General features: G+C 34.4%; 1 protein-coding gene across 1 annotated transcript in view; it reads right to left on the reverse strand.

The window, feature by feature from the left end:
- The window catches only part of IDE (insulin degrading enzyme), a 51,571-nt gene that overhangs the window by 3,591 nt on the left and 35,141 nt on the right, over positions 1 to 12,839 (reverse strand). Inside the window, exons 18-24 of the mRNA XM_062496171.1 lie at positions 11,946 to 12,037; positions 9,553 to 9,664; positions 8,332 to 8,499; positions 5,309 to 5,581; positions 3,392 to 3,453; positions 1,940 to 2,012; positions 187 to 254 (exon numbers count right to left, since the gene is read on the reverse strand). Of these exons, the coding sequence (XP_062352155.1) occupies positions 187 to 254; positions 1,940 to 2,012; positions 3,392 to 3,453; positions 5,309 to 5,581; positions 8,332 to 8,499; positions 9,553 to 9,664; positions 11,946 to 12,037 (848 nt within the window). The remainder of the gene's footprint in view (positions 1 to 186; positions 255 to 1,939; positions 2,013 to 3,391; positions 3,454 to 5,308; positions 5,582 to 8,331; positions 8,500 to 9,552; positions 9,665 to 11,945; positions 12,038 to 12,839) is intronic.

Genomic DNA, 12,839 nt, shown 5'->3' on the forward strand with positions numbered 1-12,839 from the left:
AAATCAGGAACATCCCCGTTGTTACCGAGGACAAAAATGCATGTAGAAAAGAGTTAAAACATCAGCCCCATGACAGCAGGAATTTCTAGAGGTCTGTTTCTCCCCTTTAAACTCGTATTTAATGATACAAAACTCTAGATTAAGAAGGCAGGCTAGGATTTTTTTGTGTGTGTTGCTTTCTTTTACCTGTGGTAGTGGTGGTGCTGGTGCCAGGTTCACATCATTTTGGCATGGAAATTCTCCAACCACAGGGCCTATTTAACATCAGCAAAATTAATTTGGGACCATAATTTAATGACTATCTTTTACATAACTGATTAACTGTTTTCTCTTATAAGACAGGTATCTAAATAAAGCACTTCTACTTAAATACTTTAAATTAAAAATTTTTAATATTTACTTTTTAAAGTAACACTAAATAAGGTTTTATAAACGTTTTGCTTTTATATTCCATGTCTGTCTTTAGAAATACAGACATGAATCCATTATTTTATCTGAAAACATGAGCTGAGGCAATGGCTTTTATTCATTTTACTTACACATAAAGAGAATGTAGAAATAAAAACTGCTAATCTGTTGATCAATCAATACTTAAAACTGCTTCTTAGTACAAAGTATGAGATCAGTAGCAAATGCCAGTGGTACATACAAGAGCAGTGCAAGAACAGTACATCATTTGATATGGACATGCCTATAGAAGTGCAGAGGTTTCTCCACGTACCAAAAATCTGGACAGCAACCCCAAGTATTCCCTGCCTATCATCACACATGTCCTACTGCAATTACCTCAAAACTTATTTTTGCATTTCTAATCTCTTTTTTTTTTCAAAGCATAAGAGAGACCAAATGCCAGACTAAAAGACTTAGGACCGTGGAGTTGTTTTAGGTCTTGTTATATAATTTCTGTAAGTAACCACTTGTTACATTGTCTTGCAAGCTCACCCTTGTCTTGGGAAGATACCATTGCAAGCAAACAATACCCAATCTGGCAATACAGTTACTACGTTTTAAGAAATTTTCTCTAGATAAAGAAAAGTTTTAGTATTTATATTTAGCAATTAGCAGTCATGAAAACTGCAAAGGTGCTTTGAAGCAAGCCTTCCTTACTCAGCTGCAAAGCTAAAATTTTTACTCTACCATAAAAATCAATCCTTCTGAGGCAAAAGGGAGTTCCATGACATGCATGCAATATCTGCTTCTCTCTCTACTACAGACAAGCCTTTAATATTTTTGACTTTGCAAGCAAATGCATGCTGAAATTTAAGTCCAGTATAAAATGGTGAAAGATTTGCAAACAAAATCTTAGAAGTTTTTCCTCTCATTTTATTCATATTAACCAGAAACACTTCTAGCCTTTTCCTTCTTGCATTCTAAAATGGAACAATACAGTTTAGAATGCACACCCAATCAATATTACTTCAAAATAAAGCCTAAATAAAAGTAGGCCTTCTTAAGTTTAAATAAAATGTTTGACATTCCCGGAGGTTTTGGGTTTTGTCTGTCTTCCCCTTTGAGGGTGCTTGAATACTACTGTGGACATTCATTGCTTGTCTGGCAAAAAAATGCTCATGCTGGATTGATAACTGCAAATTCTATTTTTGGGTTGGTTGGGGGATTTTTCCCCTGTAGGGCTATTATACAGTTTAATGTTTGTTTTAAAATATCATGTTGAAAACAGATGTGCTATTTTAGGATATACTGTTTTATTACCTTCAGAATACTGATAAGCTGAAAAATTTGTCTAAAAAAATCAACAAAAAATCCGAAGCACCCATGTGAAGTAAACCTAGAAAAAACCCCACCTTTTTCCTCTGAAATGTATATCTGCTCCAAAACTGAGTTTTTCTTATAGTGGATTTGTATGATATAACATGGCTATCTGTAACTATGACTTGCTGTAACAAGAATGATTAAATATTATATTCAGCACAATACTTACAGGAATCCATTTCCCTTGCAAGGACATGTACTGATACCTTGTGTCTTCTGGGAGCATCTATTGCCAACAGCACCTACAGTAAAAAATATCAAGACCTTAAGGTGTATGAAGTATTCCTTAGACATAATAAAATAGTAAAAAGAATAAGAACATTTGAATTTTAATTTAAGCTTTAAAATGAGGGATGAACTTTGGGATGTGCCTTCAAATATTATTAAAAGTCATCCATAGAGTACTCCTGAATTACTTTACAATAAAGTTAAGCAATTCATGTATTGCTTGGAACTCAGAAAAACTGCAAGTAACAGAAATTCAGCCACTAACTATCATAGTATCAGGAATGCAACCTAAAAGCTCTGCAGAATTTTCAATCCCTAGCAGCCTTGTGGAAGCACATCACCCTGAACACAATCATTAAATTCAGCTGGACTAGCTCACCAATCTAGCCTGCTATTTCTGCTCTGGAATGCTGGATAATCATGTATTCAGCACTGGTGTAAGCAAAATAGTATAGCCTCCCACAAACCCAGAATACGTATACTTGTTCAAATTATCTTTTATTAGACAGGTACTGAAATTCCATTTACTAACTTTGCATTTGCTGCATAACTTCACATATGCTATCGTACTATTAAAAAAATTAAAAGTAAACAAGCCCCTCCGGGCCAAGAGAGGAAAAAAGAAGACAGACAGGCACACACATGCCCATGCTTCTTCATGGGCAGAAATTTTTCCATCCAATAATAAATTCCAAAGACATTAAGTCGATCTATTTTCCAAAGAACTCCCTGAGCTATCAGCTGCTCCATAAGTAATAAAACTCCATGAGCACTTTGCAATATAGTGAAATACCATTGTCTATTACACATTACAAAACAGAAAGAATGATGCCCAATTTTTTTAATACTGGTGGGGGTGGCGACAGGGACAGGATAGGGACACATTTCTATCACTTACATTGGATATCCATTTGAATTAAAATGTACAATTACTGCATCATTATTCTGTTCCTTTGCCTAACCATTAGAGGAAGAAAAAACCCTACTGACTTACAGTGAACAAAGCTTTAAAAATATCTGTTTCATTCACAATTCATGCCCATAAAATAAGATGAATCACTGACTGGTTGGAGAAAAAGATAAAAGAATAAATGTGCAATTTTGGCCAGGCTTGGTCATAGAGCAGCACATTTTATATCCATAAAGAAAAGATAAATGAAACAAGAAGAATAAGAGCCAACAAGGAAAAAAACAAAACAAAACCCTATAATTCTGTGCAATTTTTACAGATTCTATTAAACTAAGTAATATTCAGGAAATAAAAGATACCTGCATCCATTTTATCATCTACCTAAAACAAGTGTCAGTATATCCCTTCAGAGCATGCACTAATAAGATTCAGTTGCACTTCCATCTCATTCTAAGTAACATTTTAGCTGCATGACTAACTTACCTTGTAGAACTGTATAATGTCATCCTTGGTCAGGGTCTTTAGATAAGCCACTTCAATGTTATCTGCACAACAATAGTACAAATTAGAGTAAGTCTTCAGATCACAGCTGGTTATTAGCACACTGCTTATACAAAGTATACTTCTTTCAAGTTCAGATGCTATAACTGACTGCAAATGAAAAGCTTTTCATTGTTATCTTTCAAGTTAATACTTGCTTCACTAAAAATGTCAGTAGAACCTTGGCAGAAAATTATACTTCAGTAAGTCTATTTGATTGGAATTACTAAAAAATGCACATTTGAAGAATAATGATTGCACTGTGGGATATTCAGTAGCTAAAATAGATAAGCCTGCTGTTGTATATTATCTTCAAATCAGTTACACATTTCTAATGTAGACTGGTTATAGATGGCTTTTATTCACAGTTAGGAAACAGGATGGTAGGACATACTTTTACATAAATGTTAAGGAATGGTGCCTACATACCCCTTAAGAAGTAGTCACACCTTTAAGATATCTGGGGACAACGTGCTTCAGTTGCTACATTCCTTCATATTAATTAAACTGTCATGGACTAATCACCTAATATCATTGCTACCTAAGCAGAAAGGTTTCTTGTAGGCATGCTTGCTTTTCTTAAGATTAGCAAGAAGATCAAGGAAGAAACACGTGCAAGAGAACAAGCAGCCAACAAGGCTATAATGCAGACTGTAAGTAATATGAAATTCTATGTAGAAGAAATAAAAAAAATCAACAATACACTTTCAAAAACTAAGTAAGATTTGTGAGAAAACAGTGAAAGTAGCAATATTAAAAACGTACAAACAAAAAAATCCTTCCACTTCTTAAAGCTGGAATATGAATTTCTCATTTTGACAATTCTAGTAATATTAAAATCATTAATGATATAAAGTTAATAATTACTAGGGAAGAGGGGAATTAAAGATATAAAAGTCAAGGGAAATAATAAGTGGGATTTATATACGAAAAATACGGCTACACTTTGCAGTAAGAAATTCCAGAGAGATAATATCGATTCAATTATGGTATAAACAGACACTTAAGGCAGAGAAAAAACTATTTCATCAGACACACACACAAAAGAAGTACTTGAAGTGGTAAGTTTCCATGCCACTTGTTATTATTCTCAGGCATGAAACCCCATCAGTCTCTAGACCAAGCTAGATAACAAGTCAAAACTCTTCATTATTAAGCAGCTCAGTGAGTCATTGTGAAGCAAAAAGACTGTATTTGCTATCATGGAAAGCCAATACACAAAAAACAGAAGAGAAGTCATAGACTACAGAATGAGTTTTATGGAGGAAGCATATTATGCAAGAAGACAGAAAATTACAGCTGTGTGTAAGAGACATGAAAATGTCAGGAAAAACTGATCTGTACATAAACTTATTTTTTTTAATGTTAGAAACTGCATTACTGATGTGTTTAACTATATTAGTGATGTATCTCGGTATTTTAAAAAATTAATACATTTTAAAAGTATTTTGAAAAATACAATTTAAATATCATGTAGGATCGCACCGTAAATAATTGTCAGTTCATTTTCAGTAGTAACACTAGAAGCTGGATCTCATTTGGTCTCCTACAAACCTATAACCTTCAAAGCATCATAGATGAAAAAACCAAAAAAAAATTAGTGTTTCTTCAAATCCACTCTAAGTTGAGACAGATTGCAGGTTAGTTAAGATACCTGTTGTCTCTGCCAGCACTCCATCAAAACAACTGCACAATGCAAAGAGAAACAGGGTTCATATGAATGTGTGTACTGGCAAGAAATGCCAGTGTGTATCTGACTGCATCTAAAGCAAATAGACAGTAAATTATGTATAGGCTATGCAGAAGTTTAAGTTGTTCCCAAATGAATATGACACTCAACAGTCACAAATGCAGTCTTACCTCTGTCAAAGTTATACTGCTGGGAAATGATTTCTCCCCAGTATTTAGCACATTCTGCAGACAGCTTCTTTGGTTTGTCTAGACGACGAATTGCTAAAGCTTGGATGTGTTTTTGGAAGGCCTCTTCTGTCATGTCTTCTATGCACTTCTCCATAGTTTTTAAGAAAGCTTCAACTCTGCTCTCTAAATAGTGTGGTGGCTTTTCAGATTGGATAATAAATCGCAGTCCTTGGATGCCATTTGCCCGACGTGGGCCACTGAACACAATGTAACCTTGGCAAAACAACAACAGCCACAAATTAAAGGAAGTCCTTTGTCACAGCACCGAATTTGCCAAATGTGGCAGATTTGGCAAGAATGCAATGCTATGCTAACTAAATTTTGTGTTATAAATAAAATAATTCAGGTTTTCAAAACGTGCCACTGTATTTTTTAAGAACATCCTTATTTCACTGAGGTCAATATCAGTTTAGGGGAGGGGCAAGGAGGAAATGAGGCAGACTAAGAAAAAACAAAAGCAATTCTGTCATCAGGATCAGGTTACCAGAAATGAAGCTGTACTCTAGTGCTTCATTAGACTTAACATTAGAAACTTATTATTTTTTCATAATGTCCAATTTGAATTCTCTTTGCTGCAATGTAAGACCATTACTTCCCATGCTATCAGTTAGATAAAAAGTATTATTCCTTTCCTTTTTGTTGCATCATTTTCTAATCTGAACAACTAATCCTTTCTTCAGTCTTCCTCCACCCTTTTAATATAACAAATCTATCACATTTCAGTCTTTTAAATACTGTTTTATAGTTTTCTTACAGTTTCCTGATGCTCATGTCAAAACTGCTTCAGTTTTATTTCAGAGTTTTTATCTGAACAATTTAGAAGTATTACTGTGAGTGCATCTTGAACGCTTCCATTTATACATCCCAGCATTTTACACAGCAGCATGACACTGCTGATTTATGTCCTATTTCTGATCCACTGTACCCTGCAGAGTTTTCTACAAAATTGCTACCTAGCCAGTTGCTTCCTGGCTTGTATCTGTGCCATTGGTTGCTCCTGCCAAACTGTTCCTAACAAATTGCATCTTATCCTCATTCAAGTCATGTTTCCAAAATGTCAAACTAATTTTAAATTCTAACTCTATCTTCCCACACACTTGCAGCCTCTCCCAAATTAGTATTATCTGAAGATTCAGTGAGTATCTTCACTCTTCTATCATCCAGAATTTTGATGAATATACCATGGAACACTGGATCACAGAAGAGCTCTGTAGAACACTCTTATCTAAACAAACCATTCTCTATTCTCCAGTCATGACCTTCCAAAATCCCAAGTCCAAATGTGTAATTCTTCCACCTAGGTACTTCAGTAACAGTCTCTCAGTTACCTTCTATGAATGTAGAACTAGCTTGAAAATTTAGTCCATATTTTCCTGGAATTAGAATTAAACTGACTGATTCATACTTTTCCTGCTTTTTATCTTTACTTTTTTTTTAAGGAAACATGTAACATTTAGCTTTGTCTATCTTTCCAATACCCTATCATCCACAAATTTTTCATCATAAGACTTCTAATTCCAGGATTTCCTAATTTCATTCTTTGGAATAAAATGTAGAGTTCATCAGACTTTGACTTTTTAAAAAGCTTCTAATTTAATCTGATTAATCTGTTATTTTCCTATTCAAACGTAACTTTGAACTTTGATCACCAGTGTTGATTTTGGAAGGTATTTGGCTACAGTTGACATTTTAAGTGAAAACTTACTAAGCCATCCTGAATTTTCTGATTATTTGAATTATTATTCTGATTTTCATGATTTGAACACTTTGATTTTTTTTTCCATCATTGCCAACTTTTCTCCTTCACCTTCTCATACTGCTTTACAATTTATTGAAAGAATCCTTGTTACTACTTCTACTGTTTAGGAAACTTCTAAATCTTGAACTTCTTTTCCCCTAAGCTTTCTCAGAAATCTTACTAACTATTCCATGAACTTTATTGGATTTTGATGGTATTTCTATTGTCTTCCCTCCTAAGTCTCATGAGTCTATAATTTGGCAATTACGAAGTGCTGGACTAAACCTGTTCTTCCTCAGCTCCCCCCTCTCTCTTTAGCTTTACTTCCAACTTCTATACAAAACCTGCCACCAGCACATTTCAAAAACCTGTTAATTAACCTGGGTTCTATCCTATTTTCAGCAGGTATATAGATAGTTGAAATTCCTATGATGAATATTGTATGGCTGGTTCTGCTAGTTGCTCAGAAAAAGCCTAATCTTGCTGGACATCCGTGGCAGTCATCACACTGAAATATTTGTCTGTTTCTCACCTTTGGAAAACCTGTACTTCTCCTCACCACTATTTCAATCATATGAGCTGTCACACAAAGCCTCTGTCTCTCCTTGTTACTATATTTGGAATAACCTCACCAGTTCTCAGCCTTACTGGTTCAGGTAACAATTATTTGTATTTACTGATAAACAGCTACAGTCTTAAAAAGCCTGAAATGTATTTAGGTTTTCACCAACACGGCACCTTACTGTTACCCACACAGCAATATTTCTAAGACAGGGCTCATAATTTAACAGTTGGACTCAGTGATCTTAGAGGTCTTTTCCAACCTAAATGATTCTATGATTCTATGAATCATGAAGGGCACCTAGAAGTAGGATCACGAGCAGGAAACATCAAACTACTACTGACTCTTTAAGAAGATCTAGAAATTTAGGGAACTGATCCAATTTCCTTTTGGTAAATTCTAATATGAAGTTCTCTGACCAATGATTGAACTTTTTTGAGTTGGAGTTGATTTCAGATATTTCAGACATCTTAAAAATCATGTCTGCTTTTTCTTATTTTAGACTCCGTGCACAGTAAAGTTTCTTTGAGCCATCAGCAGTTAAGATGATTTACATTTACCAAGTGTCCTTTAAACTGCATTCACCAGGCAGGGAGAGAACACCTCCTCCAGTCTCGTGTGCCAGCTCACCTGTACACAGACACGAGCACCCTGAGAACTCACCTAACTGCTCCTGCGTGCGCAGGGTATTGAAGCACGGCTCCGAGATAATCTGGCAAAAGAGCTCCAAAAACATATTCTCAGAGGTGCTCTGCATGTCTGTCTGGTAATATATTTCAATGCCACAGTTGTTATGAACTTCATTTCTCTGTTGATATACAAACCAACCTCCTAAAAGACAAAGTTAAAACATTGAAGCCCATGAAAGTGTACTTACTTCTTACTGTCCACAATTAAAAAGATAATGGTCTAAGGTTTGTGGAATGGAATGACTATAAGTGGTTTAGGACTGTTAAAGCAGAATTTCCACTAAGAGCATATTTTCATGAGACAAGAATTTATTATTTCACCATCAAAATGTTGCTGCTTGGAAATCTCAGCAAGTAAATTGAAATTGGCTGCTTCTCTTCAAGCAAGTATTTTTGGAACTGCGGTGAAATTCTGCATTGCCTCTACTGTGTAAACAGTTTCTAAAGATAATCTGCCAGAAATTATTACGAACATTAAAAATAATTCAGCATTTAATACCAACAACTTATTTTGTATCTGGTAACTTGCACAGACGATCAGCTATGGGTAATTTATCTTGTCTGTATAGCTATATATGCCATCACTCCCAGCAATACCTTGAACTTCCCTTCTTAAAAAAAGCACTTCACCACAGAAGTAAAAGCATACAGGTACTACAAGACCAAAAGAATTTGTGTAAGAAAAAAAAGTTATTTGCATAAATGCTTTTTGTTTCTCCTAAGAGTCATTACATGCAATTCTTAATTGTCAATCAGTACTCAGAAATGCTCAAAGAATGGTGCTTGTACAAATATATATACTATGTGTAGCACAGAGTGGGGCAGAGCTCTTATTTCCATAAATTATAATAAGTGACTTGGAACTGAAGTGCAGAATTTTATGATCATAGAAAGGCTTTGGGTTGTCAGTCACCAAAAGATTGTCCAAGTCATCCCAACAACTCCAATTTACATACACAAATTAAAATGAAATCAAATTAATTGTCAAATATCCTAGAAAGATCATGTATAAGTACATAATTTTATTAGTAAAACTGCATCTTAACTATATTCCTGAATTTTAAGTTTAAAATAACTTGAAGTAAGTTTGGCTTTAAAATACAGCAATGCGATAATATGCATTTTAAAATGTTGTTAGCAAGGAGAATCTCAATTTAATGTGCCTTAAATATTGTAGATAAATCATTTAACTTACTGTCAGGAAGCTGCACTTCTCTGTACCTAACTAGCTGACTGGGAAGGAGTGGCTTTGTATGAGCATGCTCAATGAGAGTGTCCTCAACCATCTGCATAATTCCTAATGCAGCCTGGAAAAGAAAACATAAGAGGATTTTAATGATCATTAGTTATTCTGTATTTAACAGCAGGATAAGACTTTCCAGTTATTGATGGTGCTGTTGAGAGAACAGAAAAAAAATCAGGAAAACAGAAAGTAGGGATATTGTAATTCAATACAAATACAGTAGAAGTTAAGTAGATGAGAGAATGTGGGAGTGTGAGGGGAAAGAGCTTTTTGCTGTCTTCTTTATGTTTAAATTGTCTACATGTTTAAGTACTACTACTTCTTGCCAGTGCTTCTGAAATTAAAGCTCAATGGGCTTTTTTTTTCTCCCCACTTTCCATCCACCACTTGATGTGCTCATCTTTCACGCTGAGAATGAGAGACCTCAAATTATGTTTGCAAAGCAAATGGCATTCCAGTAGATGGAAATTTTAAGAAAACAAATGTTTATGGTCAAGGATGCATTTCACTGATGTATTGGTGGTGTTAAGACTCATTGCCCAAATACTTTATTTGATGGATTACAGTAATAATTGAAAAAATATATAAAGAGTGAAAAAAAAATCCAAAGCCCTTCCTTTCACTCAAGGATTTAACCTCAGTAGCTTCATCTCTTAAGAGTTACGTGTTCTTGTAGCACACACACTGGAAATCACAGGAACTTGATACAAAGCAGTTTTGCCTGAAAGCTAAAATCTCTCATGTCACATTGCCATAAATTCATAACACAAGTGGTTTTATCAAAAACATGCAAAAGGTTTGAAAACTTAATAAATGTACACCCTTACCAACACCTCCAAAACCCCCATGCAGTATCAAAGACAAAAAGATTGAGGTCTAAAAGTAACAGTTTAAAAAGTTGGAGAAAAGGACTATTTATTCTTTCAATCAATTAATCATATTAAAATATTGACAACACTGCTCAGACAGATGTTCTGAACAGGATTACTTTATTTTTCATCCACTTACAAATAAATAAAAGAAATTGTCAAAAAAAAGTATCAGAATGAAATTAAAGAAAAAAAAACCCAGAATTTCAAGCAGCTAGATAAATCTAATTTTTCAAGGCCAAATTCTCTGAAAATTTTTTTCATGACTTAGAAGTGTCACAAGACAATGTAAATTTTGATTTAATTTTAGTTGGAAAAAATTCTTAGGTCCAGGTTAAAATTACTGAGTTTTATCAGTGATTATCACATCATGGGTAATAATGGTTGAAGCATAGGCAACTTTTTCTACTTGCATCTATTCAGGGAGGTTTGCAGATAATTTCTAAGCATTACACAGCTATGGGTGTAACAGGACATCCTTCCCAGTTCTTTAGCTGTAGGATGTGATAGCCACCCATTATGCCAAGTAACGAATACACTTCTCTGACATAACTGCATCATCATGGAAATCTAAAAAAATCTGGGCATTCAATTCTATTTCCAGAAGCAACTGACTTTCATATACAAACATGTAAGAAATAGGAAGGAAAAAGAGACTATTTCTAAATTTCTCTGCAATACTCTACGAAATTTTTTCACAAGTACTTTAGAGACATTCTTGACAAAGAGAAGATTGTCTCTCTATGCTATTAGCTCCTTCCAATCTTCTTTTTCATTCCTTACAAGTTAACTTTCTCTTCCATACATTCAGCAGCCACTAACAGTGTCTATAAACAGCTCCTGCTAATAAACTATCCCAGAGGTGTTTTAACACAGAATACTGTAAACAACTCTTAGGAAAAAAGAATGCCAAAATATACTGAAATAGTACTAACATTTGTATTGCTACATATATTCAAGTATTTCTTAAGATTTTGTATGCAAATACAAACTGTTACTATTTTAACAGAGATGAAACAAACGTTTTCTGAGTTTTACTCCCCTGAGAGTTGTCACTTGGCCTTTTATGGTCCACCATACCTGTCTAGCAAACTACTTAATTTGGAAGGATACTGGATTCTTAAAACTTTGCTAGTTATTCTGAAGGTTTTCAATGAAAAAAGCAGGATCTGCAGCACATCATTCCTTCTGAAGTTTGATCACAGTAATGACAAGCAACATAGAAATCAAATACTTAGATCCTAAGCTGTTTTTATTAAATTTCCAAGAGCAACATAGAGGCAGCACTTAGCCTAATAAAGCTAAAGTGGAAAAAATTACACTCTCATACTCCTATAAAGATAAAAACCGTACAAAGTTGAATTATGAAATCACATTTGGCAAAACTGCTTCAAGATCTACAAAGATTAAACTAGTGCTCCATCTTTATGCTGCTTTTAAATCAAAAATGTTTTATTAAGAAAGTATCAGACCAACCTGTTTTGTTATATTGCCATGGAGAAGAGCTTCGATGTGTAACCGTGACAACAGCTGTGCTATGAAGGCCTTGAGACGGGGAAGGGTGACATCTACAAAAGATATTTGGTTAGTTAAATCACTCAAATGCATTTTTAAACTATGAAGGACCTAAGCCTAAGTCATCATTAGATACAGTGTTTTTCTCAGAGGAGAAATTTGTCATTATAAAGAAGTGAATCTCTTTCTAAAAATGCAACATTGGAATGCTTCCAGGTCTAAGTGGCAGAACTCATCATATAGCTTATTATACTTAGAATTCACATGCTGTCTTGACCCAGATTAGGAAAAAAAAAAAAAAAAAGAAAAAAAAAGAAAGCTACCTTTCCAATCATGCTGAACAAACACCCCTTCTCCAGAGCAAACATTTGCAATCATTCAGGTTGTGCTCCAAGGAAAAGCCTTAGTTATTTACTAAATAAGCAGCATGTATCTTAGAATGCTCCAGGAAGACTCTGTGCATTTATCATCCAGACTAAAAAAAGAACCTCATTTCCAATATAGTGTTTTGATAATTACTTTGGTACAAACAGTACACAAGAAAAATATTTAGTCAATATATCCTAGAAGACACATGCACAACACAAACACACACATTCCATCCAGCCTAACCTCACAAAGCAGTTTTCATATATAATGCAAAATACAGTTTAAAATATAAAATCAATGGAGTAAGAGGAAGGATGGTTGGATGGGGTATTAATGGATGTATGTTCTGAATCAAATCCCCCAAACAAATATAAAAACCAAGTATTCTTCTTGAAAAGAATGTCGGTGTATTCAAGAAGATATTACAAGACATTTTGCAAACTGTCCCAGGACAGTTTCACTGTTTGCACACAGTAAAGTACGGGT

The sequence above is a fragment of the Cinclus cinclus genome, chromosome 7, assembly GCF_963662255.1.
Source record: "Cinclus cinclus chromosome 7, bCinCin1.1, whole genome shotgun sequence".
In the NCBI taxonomy this organism is placed as follows: Eukaryota; Metazoa; Chordata; class Aves; order Passeriformes; family Cinclidae; genus Cinclus; species Cinclus cinclus.